At 34.6% G+C, this 17,844-nt stretch overlaps 2 protein-coding genes across 6 annotated transcripts in view; one reads left to right on the top strand and one right to left on the bottom strand.

The window, feature by feature from the left end:
* LOC131660721 (myosin-15-like) overlaps nucleotides 1–15,696 on the top strand; it is a 38,303-nt gene extending 22,607 nt beyond the window's left edge. For 3 of the 5 annotated variants that reach the window (XM_058930019.1, XM_058930022.1, XM_058930023.1), the window contains 11 exons: nucleotides 2,691–2,861; nucleotides 3,056–3,208; nucleotides 10,589–10,765; nucleotides 11,379–11,516; nucleotides 13,133–13,203; nucleotides 13,340–13,439; nucleotides 13,593–13,649; nucleotides 13,738–13,794; nucleotides 14,251–14,331; nucleotides 14,412–14,494; nucleotides 15,158–15,695. In XM_058930019.1, coding sequence (XP_058786002.1) covers nucleotides 2,691–2,861; nucleotides 3,056–3,208; nucleotides 10,589–10,765; nucleotides 11,379–11,516; nucleotides 13,133–13,203; nucleotides 13,340–13,439; nucleotides 13,593–13,649; nucleotides 13,738–13,794; nucleotides 14,251–14,331; nucleotides 14,412–14,494; nucleotides 15,158–15,278 — 1,209 coding nt within the window. In that variant the 3' untranslated portion in view covers nucleotides 15,279–15,695. Of the gene's footprint in view, nucleotides 1–2,690; nucleotides 2,862–3,055; nucleotides 3,209–10,588; nucleotides 10,766–11,378; nucleotides 11,517–13,132; nucleotides 13,204–13,339; nucleotides 13,440–13,592; nucleotides 13,650–13,737; nucleotides 13,795–14,250; nucleotides 14,336–14,411; nucleotides 14,495–15,157 lie in introns of all 5 variants that reach the window. The other 2 variants (XM_058930020.1, XM_058930021.1) reach the window with 2 other exon arrangements.
* A 417-nt stretch (nucleotides 15,697–16,113) lies between these two features.
* On the bottom strand, nucleotides 16,114–17,518 carry LOC131660722 (protein OXIDATIVE STRESS 3 LIKE 1-like). The gene is made up of 2 exons (XM_058930024.1): nucleotides 17,085–17,518; nucleotides 16,114–16,910 (listed from the first exon to the last, which is right to left on the bottom strand). Exons 1-2 carry the CDS (start codon nucleotides 17,321–17,323, stop codon nucleotides 16,427–16,429), a joined length of 723 nt encoding a protein of 240 aa, XP_058786007.1. The 5' UTR covers nucleotides 17,324–17,518; the 3' UTR covers nucleotides 16,114–16,426.
* Nucleotides 17,519–17,844: the final 326 nt, after the last annotated feature.

Genomic DNA, 17,844 nt, shown 5'->3' with positions numbered 1-17,844 from the left:
TAGATTACTGCCAATTTTGTTTGTTTGTTTGTTAGTTTTCATCTTTGTGTTGAACTTGTAGGATTAAGATAAATACACGAAAGAATTGAGACTTGGAATATTATTGATAATAACTAACTTGATACAACATACTGAACACTACTCCCTTTTACAAGGACATAAGACTCTCAATCTTAAAGAAACTGGGAAATCAGGAAATAAATCATGATAATAACTGTTAAAAGTCTCGCATAGAAAAGAATATGGTCTCATTATATGTTTAAAAGTGGAGACAATCTTCAAACTTACATGGCGGTTTTGTAAGGATGTGTTAAACCTAACCACAATTCTAAGTTGGTATCTAGAGCTTGGTTTGATTCCTTTCTCTCCATAGTTCTAGTCTGGAGTTCCCTAATGATTGGAAATATATTAGTGGTTTTTGTTTTGAACAAGGTTTGAAATCACAGTTCTTTTGTCTTTGAGTTCAACCACTGTTAAGGCTAACAGTAGTTTATTTTTCACTCTGGGTGTTGGATGTCCAATAGACACTTTCGTTAGTCCCAAAATTGTTAAGGATTTAAATTTTTTGCCTTCAGAGAAACTTCAAAAGCCACATTTGACAATACTATGATCCCACTATCAGATTCTCCGGAGTAGTTCAGTCCCTGAAGTGCCTCTGTATACCGCTATCTCACGCGCCATCACACATGTTTCTGCTACTGTCCAGCGCCATCCTCCAGACATCTAATGTGGTCGGTGTAGGTTCTGGTAGATTCACCTTTGTGGTTCTGTTGGGACCGCTTACAGTTTGTGGGTCCCACATTCAAGGTGTGTTCCAGATGTTTCTCATGTTTCACAGGTCCTGTGATGTGTGCCAAAAAAAAAAAATACATGTTAATATTGTAGCGTATTATTTGGTTATTAATTAATTTAAAAAAACAGAGCAATATGACATCTAATCCTAAGAGGTAGTCTAAGACACTCAGATTAGAACTTGATCCTAGAAGATGAAATAAGAGCACCAACATATTATCAAAGATATTATGAGATATTTCATATATTATAAGATTCTCCCTCAAGCTTACTTACTAGAAAATTGATCTTAATTTCATAGGAAAATGATGTCGTTTAGTAGTATCATGAACTGCTTGTACTTAGGTCATCGATACTCAGATTTCAATAAACTATATCAATATATCCATCTCAAAGATTCATTAGCTGAGAGTAAAGATCAGATATAAAGAGGCTGTCTTGTTTAAAATTAGCTATGTCGGGCTCAAGTTGGAATCTTCAGACTGCATTGTTCTTACTATAAATTTTCTTCAAGACCACATTGTTGCTGCAATCTTGTGTGGTGGAAGGTTCCGAACAACATTGGGATTAACATAACTGATGATCCATGACTTGCTTTAAGCATCTTTGGCATGTTTAACCTTATCTTTGTCTTTGTTAGGGGCAGGTGTTGTGTCATCAACTTAACCCCACAAATCTTTTCCTTTGACATATAAAACAGAATTGGAGTTCCCAAGATGAATAGTTTTAGCCATTAAGGCAAACCATGAAAACATCATGTTTTGCTTTCAGACATTGACTCAGAAAACATTGAAAACACAAGATGGAAATCTGGATTGAAAAGTGAATAATCCCAAGAAAAAATAAATATTGGGAAACTTGGACAAGGGTATAAGACATGACTAAAAAACACAAACCAGAATTTGGATTGGAACCTAATTTGATACCATGTCAAACTCAAAAGTTTAGGTCCGGAAGTTTGTCTTCTCTTTTGGGAGAGTTCTCATATAAATACAATTTAATTACTGTTGTGTGGATCTAATATATCTTTAACTGCCATATCCTAATTAATAGCACTGATCCTCAGCCTAAAAAATCTACAACTAAGGTATACACACTTATGCAGTTTATCATCCTAATTAATAATTAATAGCATTTTCATTTATCCTTATTAATTAAATGTGAGTTACAAATGCATAGCATTTGCTAACATTAAGCCTGTTGACAGCTAGTGCTTCTAGGATGAAGATGAGACATGTGCGCCTGGGAGCTGGGTTGGCGCGAGACATAAACAACCTAGGTCACCATCACAATAACCATCAATAGGAAAAGAAGACACCACTAATATGATTCATTTGTGGGAAAAGAGTCGCTATCAGAATAATTGCCAACGGGAATAAAAGTCACTGATATAATTTATAGATTTTAACTTTATGTTAACAACCATGACAACATTTGTGATGTTGATCCTTTGGAATAAGTGTGTGAATACCAAATCTTTTTATATCTCCTCCAATCAAATCTTCTACTAAACTTAGAGAATTCGATTGTCACATCTTTAGAGAAAAACTTTCTCTAAAATCCTCAAAATATATGTTTATTCCAGGAATCAGCTTGATGATATCTTCATAAAATCTTTTTAGGTTCCTTGGGTTGCTTGTAGTGTACATGCTTCAGCTTGAGGGTGTGTGTTAAGAGTTATGTTTCAAATATTATTCAGGATTTGACAGACTTATGTGTATTTATTATTTTCTTTCTTAATTTCCTTATTTATTTGACTCTAATATATTACCTTTAGGGATTGGTTTGGTTAGTATCTTGTATATGTAATTAGATATGGTACACATTATTAATGATCTAATAATACAAAATGATTTTTTGTCGGTCTCAATTGGCTAACAGTTTCCGTATGTTTTCAGGATAACTATGCATTCCTCACTAGGTGTATCAAAGAGGATTTGGGTTTCAAAAAAAGTAAACCTGTGGCAGCTAGTATCATATACAAATGTCTTCTTCATTGGCATGCATTTGAGTCTGAGCGCACGGCCATATTTGATTACATAATTGATGGAATTAATGAAGTCATAAAAGTAAGTGATTTGCTCCTATTTTTCACACCACTCTTTTTTATTCTATTATGCTCCTTTTCTTCTACTTAGAATTTGATTATGAAAGTGTTTTGGCATAGGAAACAATTGTTCATTTATAGTGCTGTACTCTATCTCAATTTTAGGATGCTCTTATAATTTTTGAGATGTATTTGTTTTATTGGTATCTGCTTCAGGTTAGAGATGATGACACTGTCTTGCCATATTGGTTGTCCAATACCTCCGCACTTGTGTGCCTTTTACAGAGAAATGTCCGTTCAAATGGTTTCTTAAATACCACTGGTCAACGTTATGCTGGATCATCTGGATTGACCAGCCGGATGGGGCATGTAAGTTATACTCCTGAATATTGATGTTAGATTTTATAACGTACGCATTAGGAATTTTTTTGCTTCACTGTGATAGTTGTTGACTCAGTCTAAGCATTTGCATTATAGTCGTTAAATTGAGTGTTGCAACTTCCTAGGTAATAATGATAAACACTACCTAGTATGAAAGTTGAAATTTTTACTTGAAATTTGAGGCCGAGTTTTTTTGAATTGTTTCATTAGCACAATATCAGATAGATAGCTTTAAAATTTCAAATTGACTCGAGTTTATTTTCTCAGTTTTATCTCAGTTTCAATGGAAAACAATATACAATATTTTGGCTAGTAAATTTTCATGAGCAAATTATTGTTTTGAGAAAAGAAATCTTACTCAAGAATTTTTGCCAGAAAAAGGTATTGGATACAGTATCCTTTAAGCAAGGTAGAAGAATGGTTGAAGGGAGAGTTTTGATCCGGGAAATGGTGGAGCCATGCTCCTGAAGTAGTGGAGGCAATCTGTTTAAAAAATATTAATAATTATTTTTATTATTATGCACATGATGAAAAACTTATAATATAAAAATAAGAATACTTTAATTTACTTAATAAAGAAAAGAGTAAGGCGGAATTCACAATATATAAAAACAGGGGCAATCATTGGGTTCAATATTTAAATTGGGGGCAAAATATCTTTAAATAAAACCAAGGTATTATGTACTATTTCTTAAAACTGAGGGGGCAATTAGATCAGGCCCCACTGTCGTTGCAACATTGGCCTGCCACTAGATCAGTGCAAGTACACCAAAGAGCTTAGTAGATAACATGCTATCGGAACACACTTCCTTCAATCATAGTAAACCCAAATTGTTAGTCAGAGAAACTGTTGCAACTTGCAAATAAAGGACTTTTTATTTTATTTTTTTATGTGGTATTAGATATAGGGAATATAGAAACAAAATTGAAAGAGCCTCATCTGAATCAACAAATTTGACGTATATCTGGAAGAAGTTTGAGGTTGACTATGCTAGAAAGAGAGAGTAACAATCTGTGTGGTCTGAGAAAGCCAAATTTGTTTTCCCCTTTTCCCCCTTGTATATTTACAATAAAAATGTCGCCTATTTCACTTTTTTCTTTTCCTTTAAAATATTTGTACAACAAACAACTGTTTATTGTTTTTACTGTTTTCTAAACAAATCTTTGAAGCAATTAAGACACAATAATCGGATTGAGACAAAAATGATTAGTGTATAGGTTGATAAAATTATCAGACAATCAATGGTCAACGCTGATATGACGAAAATGGATAGTATAGAGGTGCAAAAGCACTGCTTTAAATACCAATGTATTGCAGAACAAGTGATCCAATTATATGTTTGCACTTTTATATTATCTCCAAATGTTGAAGGCCAATAATGATTACAACATTTTTGACACATCTGAATTTTGAAATTATATTAATAAATTGGTTTTGCTCAAAGGTTTCTCTATTAACAAACTTGTGCATATTACACAAATTATTATTGCTGCCTAGTGAAAAGCTCAATGATGAACTAAGTGGACAGGAGCATATATATTTTTTTTCAATTTTATATTTTTATTACTGATTATTTTAGACTATATGATTAACAGCACCTTTTGTATTATTTAATTATTTATACTCAGTTTTCTAGGTTTTGGCGCAATCAGTTGCTTTCTAATTTTTTATTATTTAAGTGGAGAAAAATATTTCTAAGTAAATATATTAATTGTGTAAACATACTGCTAATATGCTCATGTAGACTATGCTATGGCTAACGAGCCTGATTAATGGGCTTAATAAAAAGATTACACACAATTACAAAATATATGCCTAATAAATAACTACAAATACGACCATTTGTTCACAACAATAATGACACTAAGTAAGAAGCCTTTTAACAAAATTACCAATCAAGGCATAGATAGAAACAGCGATTAAAAAAGAGAGTAAAAGGATGATTCAAAAGATGGGAAAAAATCTTATAAATTTGTGTCCTCTACTTTTGTACAAAGTATTGAAAGGAGTGGTAAAAAAGTTGTTGTATTTTATTCCTCAGCTCTAAGCTGGTATATATAATGGTAATACAATAATGATATTAATTCTTTCCTTAATGGAGAATAAAGGGAAATAATACAAATAGAAATAATATATTCCAACACCCCCCCTCAAGTTGGTGCATAGATATCTATCATGCCCAACTTGTCAATCAAATGCTCAAAGGTTGGTCTTGCCAAACTTTTGGTAAGAATATCCGCAGTTTGCTGATTTGAAGTCACAAAAGGGAGATATATGATTCCACCATCTAACTTCTCTTTTATGAAGTGTCGATCAATCTCAATATGTTTGGTTCTGTCATGTTGAACTGGGTTATGAGCTATGCTAATGGCAGCTTTACTGTCAGAGTATAATTTTAATGGAAGCTCAATTTTCATCTTAAGTTCTTCTAGGACTCTAAGGCTATGTTTGGGAGTTTGGAGGGGAAGGGAGGGGAGGGCTTTGGAAAATAGGAGGAATTGGGTGAAAAGGATAAATAGATTTTGGGTAGGAGGGTTTTGGAGGGTTTGAGTTTATTCATAACACCAAAAACCCCATAAAATAGGGGAACTCAAAAATTGTATTGAAGGAGGGTTTTGAAGGGTTTTGAAGGGCTTACATAAATTTTCGATATATCTTTTAGGTTGTTATACTATTTTGAAAATTAAAAATTTAGTAATGATAATAACTCTTTTATTATTCTAAACAAATTAATTTTTTCAAAAAATACCAAATATTTTCTTACATTTTTTTAAAATTTTGTTTTGGGAAGCCTTCCCCTCCCCTCCCCTCCAAACTCCCAAACATAGCCTAAGGATCCATAACCCTTCACAAATACCTTGAGACATAGCTCTAAACTCAGCTTCTGCACTACTTCTTGCTACAACTCCTTGTTTCTTGCTCCTCCATGTCACAAGATTACCCAAACATAAGTACAATATCCAGAGGTTGATCTTCTATCTGTGACTGAGCCTGCCCAATCAGCATCCGTGAAGATAGACACATTTCTTTCACTAGTTTTCTTAAAATGTAAGCCTTTACCAGGCTTTCCCTTCAAATATCTCAGTATCCTGTAGACTGCCTCAAGATGTTCCTCGTAAGGAGAATGCATAAATTGACTTACTACACTAACTGAGAAAGCAATATCCGGTCGGGTGTGTGACAAATAAATAAGTTTTCCAACCAATCTCTGATATCTTCCAGTGTCAACAGGAACACTACCTTCTCCCCAAAGTTTTGCATTAGGATCCATAGGGGTATCTGCAGGACGACATCCACTCATTCCTGTTTCTTTCAATAAGTTTAGAATGTATTTCTGCTGTGAAACCACAATACCATTCTTTGACCGAGCAACCTCCATACCAGGAAAATAACTTATGGATCCTAAGTCCTTGATTTCAAAGTCTACTACTAATTTCTCTTTTACTCTTGCCATTTCAACTGTATCGTCTCCAGTAAGGACAATATCATCAACATATACAATCAGGGCAGCCAATTTTCCATCATGGGAGAACTTTGTGAATAAGGTGTGATCAAAGCCAGGAGGAATGTCCATGTATACTTCTTCTTCTAGATCGCCATTAAGAAAGGCATTCTTAACATCTAACTGATGTAGGGGCCAATCCAGGTTAGTAGCAAGAGATAAAAGAATTCTTACAGTGTTCAGTTTTGCAACAGGAGCAAATGTCTCTGAGAAGTCTATACCATAGGTCTGAGTAAATCCTTTAGCCACCAAGCGAGCCTTGTACCTTTCAACTGACCCATCTGAATTATACTTCACAGTAAACATCCATTTGCATCCAACTGTCTTCTTGTCATTCGGTAGTGTCATAACACTCCAAGTTTTGTTCTTTTCTAAAGCTTTCATCTCCTCAAGTACAACTACCCTCCACTTTGGAATTTCTAGAGCAACCTGTACATTTTTTGGAATTTCTAGAGCAACCTGTACATTTTTTGGAATTTCTACACTAGACAATTTTGAGGTGAAGGCAGACAGCGATGAAAACAAATTTGAATATGATATAAAATTGGACATGGGGTGTTTAGTACACGATCTAACAGGTTTTCTAATGGCAACAGGATCATCTATATCAAGATACAAAATACGACTTTCAGAAACAGAGATGGACTTACCTTTCCTATTTTTAGGAGGTTGATCATTCCCCAGTTCAGATTCCTGACAGTGTGGAGATGTGGACTCATCCATTCCTTTGTGGTTCTTTTTCACAAAAACCTTCCCTTTCCAAATCCCGTTTCCTAATTCAAATCTGTTTTCCTGAAGTGACTCATTATTCTGTGGCATTTCAATTAGATCATCACTATCATCGTTTTCAGGAATTACATTGTTTTCTACATGAGAAAATGTAGGCTCAGATTCGCAAGGATCGTTACTCATAACAGGAGTAGGATTAGATAAAGAATCATGGCCATTTTCTGTTGGTGCAGAAGTATAAGTCTCAGAATTTTGTGATACAGGCTAAGATAAATTATTTAAAAAACTCATGTTCTCAATTTGAAACAAGTCTTCCTTTATATCCCCCCCCCCCCCCTATGAGTGTCATCAAAAAAAGGTTTATTTTCAAAGAATGTAACATACATAGTGACAAACATTTTTTTGGTTTTTGGATCAAAACATTTATATCCTTTTTGGGTTGGGGAGTATCCAACAAAAACACACTTTATAGCACGTGGTTCAAGTTTTCCAACATTCTTATGTTCATGAACAAAAACTGTGCAACCAAAGATTTTTAATGTCAGATCAGTTAAAACACGAGAACTAGGAAAACATTCTTTGAAAGTATTAATCGGAGTTTGAAAATTAAGAATTTTGAAGGGCATTCTATTAATTAAATATGCAGCTGTTAAAACGGCTTCGCCCCACAAATATTTTGGTACTTTATTTGTGAAAAGTAAAGCTCTAGCAACCTCCAATAAATGTCTATTTTTTCCTTTCGGCAACTCCATTTTGTTGAGGAGTATTAGGACATGAACTTTGATGTACAATCCCATTTTTTAGAAAAAAATCATCCAGGATAGTGTTAAAATATTCTTTGCCATTATCACTTGTAAAGACTTGGATATTTGTTTGAAATTGATTCTGCACCATTGTAAAAAAATTCTTTACAGCCTGACAAACATCTGATTTCTCCTTTATTAAGTACACCCAACATACTCTTGTATGGTCATCTATAAATGTGATAAACCATTTTTTAAGAGAGAGTCTACTTGTAGGGTTGGGGCCCCAAACATCACTGTGAATAATAGAAAAAGGTTTTGATGGTTTATAAGGCTGTATTGAAAATTGGGAACGATGATGTTTTGCAAACTCACATGCTTCACATTTAAACAAAGTAAAGTTCTTATTATGAAATAACTTAGGAAACAAGTGTTTTAAGTAACGAAAACTAGGATGACCTAATCTTAAATGCCATGTCATAATGTTGTCATCTTTATTATTCAAAACAGAAAAAGACTCAAAACAGGAACTTATTGTTTTTGAAGGTAGTTGTGATGCCGATCCAATGTCAAGGTAGTAGAGTCCTCCACTCTCCTTAGCACTGCCAATCATCTTCCCCGAGTTCAAATCCTGAAAGACACAGTGAGATTGGAAAAAATTAGTTTGACAATTTATATCTTGGGCTAATTTACTAACGGACATTAAATTACATGATAAATTTGGAACATGAAGGACATTTTTCAGAGTTAACATTGGAGACAAGACAACTGACCCTTTACCTGCAATGGCTGAAAAAGAGCCATCTGCAATTTTTATTTTTTGGTTACCTGCACATGGACTATATGAAGAGAAAAAAAATAGATTCACCTGTCATGTGATCAGAGGCACCTGAATCTACTATCCAAGTATGATTGAGACTGACACTAATAAATGCAGAACTACCTCTTGTTGCTATAGAGCAAGAAGGAGTTGGAGACTTGAAGAGTTTGTACAGTCTGTCTAGTTGTTCTGTAGTGAGTGGAAGCTGAAGTGAAGAGATTTGCTGCCCTTGATCAGAATTACTAGCCTGAAATGCACGACCACCTTTCTTCCAGTTAGGAGGTTTCCCTTTGAGCTTCCAACAGGTTTCACGCGTATGCCATTCACGCTTACAGTGGTCACACCAAGGAACTTTGTCTACCCTTTTTCCCTCGTCAAGGTTCCTAGTAGCCAAAGTTGAGCCTTCAGATTCAGAGCTTCATGGTGTCTTGCCTATCATAATACCTTGTCGTGCCTCCTCCCTTCTTATTTCTGCAAAAGTTTCACGAAGAGTTGGCAATGGTATTTTTCCTAAAACTCTACCTCTTACCTCATCAAGGTCTTTATTGAGCCCAGCGTGAAACATAAAGACACGATCATTTTCTTGTCTTTTGAGAAACAAAACACTATCTTCTGTACACCTCCAATTGTCATCATAACATAGATCCAACTCTTACCACAGGGTCAACAACTCATTGTAATAAGCAGTAACATTCATGTCCCCTTGTTTCGCATGCCATAACTTTGATTTTAAACCAAAAATTTGTGAGGAGTTTTGAATATCAGAGTATGTTTCCTTAACAGCTTCCCATACATCCTTTGCAGAAGGCAAAAACATATAAGGCTTACCTATTCCAGTTTCCATAGAGCTTACCAACCACGCAATAATCAAGGAGTTTTCAGATTTCCATTGTTTGTAAACAGGGTCTCCTACTGCCGGTTCAGCTACTGCTCCTGTTAAAAAACCCAACTTCCCTTTGCTATCCAATACCAAGCGAACTGTTTGAGCCCATTCATTATAGTTATTCCCATTCATCTTAGGAATATTGACCTTGAGGGAGTATGAGGAACCCTCTTGGTCATTGCCGCCTATATTGAAATAACTGCCATTGTTTGTGACACCCGATGTTTCGTCGCCGTTTCCGCAACCATTGCCATTTCCGCGGCCACCGCCACCGCCACCGCCATCATTGGATCCGGTGTAGGCAAAACCTAGAGCGGACCAATTTGTGCTGTGATTCGCCATAGGGGATTAAACGGGTATGTCAATCGGAAGCTGTTGTGGAAGCTTTACAGTAAACCCTAACCCAGAGCTCTTGATACCATATTGAAAGGAATGGTAAAAAAGGTGTTGTATTTTATTTCTCAGCTCTAGGCTGGTATATATAATGGTAATACAATAATGATATTAATTCTTTCCTTAATGGAGAATAAAGGGAAATAATACAAATAGAAATAATATATTCCAACACAAAGTGTAATTTTGTTATTATTTATGCTGATTTTACATGTTATTGCAGTAGTAATGACCTGCGGGTCTCCCAGTCCCTGCTTTCTTTATCCTCCTCTTTATTTAGTTTGATGCCATTTCCAGGCAATGAAGTCTCCATTGAAGTTAATTGGATATAATGATGGTATATCACATGTGGAGGCAAGGTATCCAGCTATGCTATTTAAGCAACAACTAACTGCTTGTGTAGAGAAGATTTTTGGCCTAATACGTGATAATTTGAAAAAGGAACTTTCTCCACTTCTGGCATTATGTATTCAGGTAGGCTTTCTTACTCCTGGCTAATTTTTGTGAATTCATGCAATTTGTGACTAAATTTCCAAGTCACATTATGTGTGTCAAGGTGCCAATATTTGTTAGGAACCCAATTTAAGAGAGAAGAGAAAAGTATTATTTATGAGAAAAAAGAAACTATTCCAGGGAATAAATTCCCTATAATCCTGGAATTAAGCTCCTCAAAGGAAGAAATCCTTCCTTTTACCCATAACCTTATTTTTGTTTGTGATTTCAGTGTTTTGGAAATTTTGGTCTTTTAATGGGTTCATTATACATTTTCCCTATTTACATTCTTCTATTACTGATATGATATGAAATAAAATTATAGTGTAATATAATAAAAAGAATAATTACCAAGTAATTAGATTAGTAGATTTTATATTCATTATTCTAATAATGACGATCTCTCGAAGACCCTTTTCTATTATTTTACCTTAAGCGTCCTTTTCCAAACACTGTTTAATTTAGAATATGATTGTGTCAACTGATCCTGTTAGTTAAACTGCTGTACCTGTTTAGTTTGTTGGTGTCTAAGCTTTGGTCACAGTTATTAAATGAAATTTACAAAGATTGAAACTTGTGTTTTGATACTGGTTAGGCACCCAAAACAGGACGGGCACAAAGTGGAAAATCATCTAGATCTCCTGGGGGGCTTCCTCAACAATCACCTGGCGGCCAATGGGACAACATCATCAATTTTTTGAATTCACTCTTGAATCAATTATGTGCGAATAATGTAAGTTCTTCATTGTTTTAATCACCTGATTGTTACTTTGTTTTATCGGTGTTCATCCCTTTTTATTGGTAAATTTCCTTGTATAATGTGCTTGGGCTGGAATTGGCTCTTTACAATGTAAAAGAAGAAATTAATTGAGACAAAGAAAAAGTAGCTGCAAAGAGTCTGGATAACAAGGGAACCTCCCAATCGCAAAGAAAACAAGAGCAAGGTAGAAAAAACAATTAAAATTAGCGACCAATCTATGAACATATTTTTAAGGGAAAATCCTGAAAAGAACCACCTACTTAAAATCCAAACAGAAGCAACATATCTAATCTTATGCCCCTAGTAGCTGATATTTCACTGACATCTCCTTTAAGTCGCAAAAGTTACACTCCAATCAAATGCAAAAAGTGTATCATTGATTGCACTTTGCCTTGAAATTTCAGCTTCTTGCATGAGCCAGCAGTACTCATTCTCTTCCGACAATCAATAATTGTGTAGTTTTCTTCTGGTCATCTTTTTTTAATACTCATAAAGCGGCAGCTTTTACTTTTTTTTACTTCCTTTTTTTCAAAGATTAGGAAATCCGTAGTTTATACCTAGGATCCAAGGAATTTAGTTCCAAGGAAAGAACTATGTTATTGACAGAGATAGACTAAGAAAGAATAAAAGAGAGAAGCAAATAGGTGATAAATTTCTCCAAGGGTTTCCCCTTTCACAACAGATTCACTACTCTATTCACAATGGTTACAACTTACAATATTCAATAATGAACAAGTCTTCATTGTATCCTCCTATTTATACAAATAAACCTATAACAACCCTAGCTAACCAGCTAACTTCTATAAAAACTTTTCACTACTTTAACTACTCTAATTAGCCATTATTCTATATCCTAGCTCAAGCCTTTAATATATTGTTATATCTCACATAAGGATCATCTATATATGCATAATGGATTTGCAAATGTTGACCAACCTGCTAATTCTGGATAACATGCTAGATGCTGAAAAAGTACTAAAGCTTCATTACTGCAAGTTCAGGCAAGATGCCAGCTTCCAGTAACTAAGTAGTAGCAACTGGGTTAGAAAGATATAGTGTCTGGGCTGTAACCATTCTCTTCTGCTGTTCAAGGGGTCACCTAGGGGGTAGAGGTGTAGGTTCCAGTTAACTGGAGTGAGGAAGGGGGTGCCAATTCTAATATTGACCTCATCTTTATCTTAACACCAAATTACAAAATAAATTATACCCTTCATGCTAATCAATGTGATATCATGTCAAGGAAAGTTGTATGAAATTGGGTAATTGATGTGTTACATACAGTGGTTATTTACATTTGTATTCTAGGAAAAATTATATTTTGGGAGTGGCTGTTCGCATCTTTTGTGATATCCTTCAACCCCATTTCTCAATATTTACCTCAAAAGATGGTGTCACGAGACTGTTGGCTCAATGATAATACAATGATTTCCTGTATTTTCAGTTTTAGTGTTACTTATTGAAAGTTTTGGTAACAAGGCTTTGTTTTCTTAAGAGAAATGTAAATCAGCTGTAGGCGAAAATTGTACAGTCTATTGCAAAAACTAATTTCTTTTTTCCTCATCTTTTCTTACATGGAACTGCATATTCAGATACCATCCTTCTTCATCCGCAAGCTAGTTACACAGGTCTTTTCCTTCATCAACATGACATTGTTCAACAGGTAAAAGTAAAAGCCCAAAATTATCGGACAAGGTTTTTGTGGCCCCAAGTCTGTAACATCCTCTGTTGGTTTATTCAGTTGATTCTATGTAGTAAAATTCTCTGTATAATTTTAATCTTCCAATTATCTCTTTCAGTCTTCTTTTGCGGCGTGAATGTTGTACTTTCTCAAATGGTGAATATGTAAAGTCTGGTCTTGCAGAACTGGAGAAATGGATAGTTAATGCAAATGAAGAGGTAAGCTAAGCTTGCTAATGCTATTATTCATGATTTTAGTTAAGCTTTAATTGTGCTTCTAGCAATATAAAGTTGTGTGCCGTGATCCATGTAATTGACCTCACCATGTTAGAATAGACTTTAGTTGTTTAACCAGGTAATTCTGAAATGTAGTATGCAGGAACATCCTGGCATGAGCTGAATTATATAAGACAAGCTGTTGGGTTTCTGGTATGAACAATACTTTAGTTGTACTTTTGATTATCTCAATTAACACCACTATCTCATATTTATGCTTTTGCTTATTTGAATAATCCAGGTAATACATCAGAAGAGGAAGAAATCATTGGAAGAAATTAGGCAGGATCTTTGTCCGGTATGTTATCATCGTATCATATAATCTGTTGCAGTATCATTTGTATCACACATCTATACAGAATATCTTTCCCATGTCAAATAATTTTTATGTCCACCCTATCATGAAGATGCTTGAGAAATTGAACTATTTTTTTTGGCTTTTTAACATGTTCACAGTAAAAATTCTTTGCAAGTGTGGGGAAAATTTGTGGTATAAAACCTGTATGTTAATGTCTATATTTAGATAGACATATATATTTCCTCTATTTGTTAAATTACGGGAGTTTCATTTATAGTTCCTCTTGTGCCTAACTTAAGAATAATGGAGGAACTGTTGTACTGAGATTTGGGGAGAGGGGGTGGCATCTTTGGTTCTTAGGCACAATAGTGATCTTTTCAGTTATTTATTTTCTCTTATATTGCCTAAGATATTGTCTTTTTCCTCTAACATGTTTCTACCTCAATTCTTTAACAGGCATTAACTGTGAGGCAAATCTATCGAATTAGTACTATGTATTGGGATGACAAGTATGGAACCCAGAGTGTATCCAACGAGGCAAGTGATGTTATAAATTTATTTAAAATACTATTGTGATGATGGTTTCCATCTAGTTTTTAACTGTATATGCTGGACAGGTAGTTGGTGAAATGAGGGAAATTGTGAGCAAAGACAATCAGAGTTTGACCTCAAATTCGTTCTTGATGGATGACGACATGAGGTGCTCTTCTTCCCCCATCTGATTCTTCAGTTAATTTTAGTTTTAGCAAATTATTAGTATTTTGATTGCCATATTTTAAGGCTTTGTTTGGAAGTTAGGAGAGAAAGGAAGGGAAAGCTTTAGAGGGGAAGGGAATCCTTCACTCTGTTTGGAAGCGTTAAATAATTATTCTGGAGAGGATGACAGGAGAATGATTCACTAACGAATAATATTATGTTTTTGGTTTGAGATTATTATAAACAGAAAAATTTGGAAATTTATTCTAAACCATTCAAAGTCCTTCAACGGATTTTTTGAGTTCTCCCATAATGAAGGTTTTGTTCATATGAAGAAAAATAGACCCTCATACAAGGTCGAGGGCTACTCTTTCTTCTCCTCCTCTTTTATCTTTAAGTCCCCCCTCCATTTCCTTCCAAACTCCAAAAAAAAAAAAAAAACCAAAAATCAAGGTTGATTTTATTTTTTAAATATAAATTTCTACCGTTTTCTTTGTATGTGATTCTGAAAGAGAACTAAATCTAGTGGCTTGATTTGACTTTACCACTGACATACGTGTAGGATTTTTATGGATGTACCGTAAAGTTTTTCTTAGAACATAATATATTGGGTTTACATTTGCTTTCATCTCTAAGACTTGGTCTTAAACATTAACGTTTGGTGCAGTATTCCTTTTTCTGCTGAAGACATAGACATGGCTATCCCTGCTGTGAATACTGATGATATTGAGCTCCCAGCATTCTTGTGTGAATATCCTTGTGCCCAGTTTCTAGTTTCGCATGAGTAATAATGGATTTATAATTACAAGATCTTTTCCCTCATTGATTTACAACATGAAATATGGCAACTCAATCCAGCCAGAAATGTTTCCCTTCACGTCGACAGCTTGTCCTCATATTTTGCTGCTCTCGCCACTTCATATGCTAATCGAGATATTAATTACCAAAGGAGATGGAAAAAATGGTTCTCATGGGTTTATTCTATTTCCCCCCTATATATTACATTGCTTAACCAGCAATTTGTAATTATCCAAAAATAGATTACTCAGTCTAGGAGATTCACTCGCTGCTTCTATTATTATGCAGCTAATCTTAGGTAAATGTATCTATCTTTGGCCATTTAGTTGTATGATTTGTAGGAATGCAACTGCAAACAGACAGCCTTTGGCTAAAGAAACTAAGCATATTATTCATGGATGTATATAACGAATTTCTTTCATTTGAGTTACAAAATTTATCAACTAAATATACTGTTGCAACTTTTCAAACCTTCAGCGGTGCCTTGCGGTAACTTTTTGTTTGATAACTTGGAAGTATGTAACTTTGATGACTTTGGACATGGTCTCTGTTTTTAACTGTGCATCACTATTTATTGTCCACAATTAGATGACAGACAGCCAGTCTCACTTTTTTTGGTTGTGACATTGACTCTGGCATTATCACTATCCACACTGGTCGTCCAAAATTGAATTAGGACATCAGTGGTCGATAGACCATTACTAGTAATTTGCCAAGGACTGGTTAGGATAGAAATTCAACAAAAGCGTATAATTTCATTTCGAGTATGATGTGTATTATAAAAAACTCAAACGCCAAGGTTGATACAGTGATTCACTAAATACAAATTTCCATATTTTTTTTTCTACGATATTATCCATATCAAATCTCCATGAACGTTTTACTAGATGTCTTAAAATTCCGAAGATGACCCAATACATACAAGAAAAAACAATTACAATGACATAAATAATCAGTGTTTATTGAGTCAGTGCTTGCATGGCCTGCTGTATTCTATGACAGACAGATACCCTAAAATTAAAGATTTAATGATCTATTATTAGTTTCATGTGCAATCACCAGCTCACTCACTTAGAGATAAATGGTAAGCACACAGATATTCAACCAAAGAAGTCCAGTCATAGTTGAGTTATTTAGTTCATCGTGATAGATGCTCAGCTTCATTTCTCAGGGAGGAATTCATTTCAATTATATCACACTGTTGGAGATCAGCCAGTGAGAATGATTGCCAATCTGAAAAATTCTGTTGAATATAAGAGCTTGGTATTGAACTTGCACTAGACACTTGACTTCGTTGAAGAGGTGGAGGAGACCTAGGATTTGAGCTTGAAGTTGATTCCTCGCTGGAACAACTACTGCTGCTATCACAGTTCATTGCAAATGCAAGAGCCACAGTGCTTCTATCCAAGCTTATTGTTCTCTTAGAAATTGCACCATTGTTACTTTTCAAAAGAAAATTTCTATTTTTCTCCCAAACAAGATTGAAGGCCATCAGATTTCTGCGCCGCCTTGTGTAGGCATTTTCTGGTTTTGCAATATCTTTAACGGATGATGAAGAAACAGCATTCGCTAAACTCATGAATGACTTGGACTTTCCATCATAGTACTTTGAGATTCCCTTCCTATCAATGGATTTCGCAAAATAAAGTTAGATTAGTTTCAGAGTAAAAACATACAAACATACTTAAATCCAAACTCATTCTAAAACTAAATAATATTACACTAATTTTTTTGAGGACTTATCCAAACACACAGAATACTAAGGATGTGTGATCTGCGAAAGCTAGTTAGAGAACCTGATCGGAAGAAGGTCTTGGAGTGATTCCATCATGTTGAATGGTTCATCATATTTATACGCATTCTGAACCTCATTCTCATCGTCTATGTCACCGCATTTTGACTCATCGCTGTCCTTCCCAATGGAAGATGTAGTTGAAGATGAGCATTGTTCATCCTCATCTTCACCCTCTACCAACATCCATGCCTTTTCTTCTTCTGTTATCATTTTATCCAAAAGGCTGAATGGAACTACCATTCAGACCAACTCTCATAAAAATATCAAACCAAACACTAGCTTTATAGAGAAAGAGTAAGAAAGATATGGATAAGAGACAAAACAATATTGTGGACTTAACAATGCTTTATCCTTGAAAATTTGTATGTCACATTCTTAACAGAATTAGCATATAATTATTTATTTTGTATATTTTTTGACAGATTGTATTTGTTTTTTGTTGTTGTTGTATATGAGTGTTGAGGGAATAGAAATAAAAAGGATTCGGATATACCAAATGTTGGTGAGGGACCATGCTATCAATCAATGTAATGAAATTGAATGATACCGGTGAGAGCCAAGCTCAACGTGTATCTCTTCACAACCTATATCTTTCTCAACCACATTTTTTAGATTAATTAAGGTATCATGTCATCATCAAAAATGAAATTTGTTGTGCCAAACTGTTTTATATATCAATGGGTCTTGGATTTTATATCAAATATATGAAATATTGGATCAAATGGTAAAAAAATCGAAAAAAGAAAGACAAGTTCAAACGG

This window comes from Vicia villosa, linkage group LG3, assembly GCF_029867415.1.
Source record: "Vicia villosa cultivar HV-30 ecotype Madison, WI linkage group LG3, Vvil1.0, whole genome shotgun sequence".
Classification (NCBI taxonomy): Eukaryota; Viridiplantae; Streptophyta; class Magnoliopsida; order Fabales; family Fabaceae; genus Vicia; species Vicia villosa.
The sequence above is the reverse complement of the archived record's forward strand: the minus strand, read 5'-3'. Positions and strand labels throughout refer to the sequence as shown.

Coding starts and splice junctions, on each gene's coding strand:
- LOC131660722 (XM_058930024.1), bottom strand. CDS start 17,323: ATGGTAGTTCCATTCAGCCTTTTGGATAAAATGATAACAGAAGAAGAA. Junction 16,911..17,084: donor CAAGACCTTCTTCCGATCAG/GTTCTCTAACTA, acceptor ATCCATTGATAG/GAAGGGAATCTCAAAGTACT.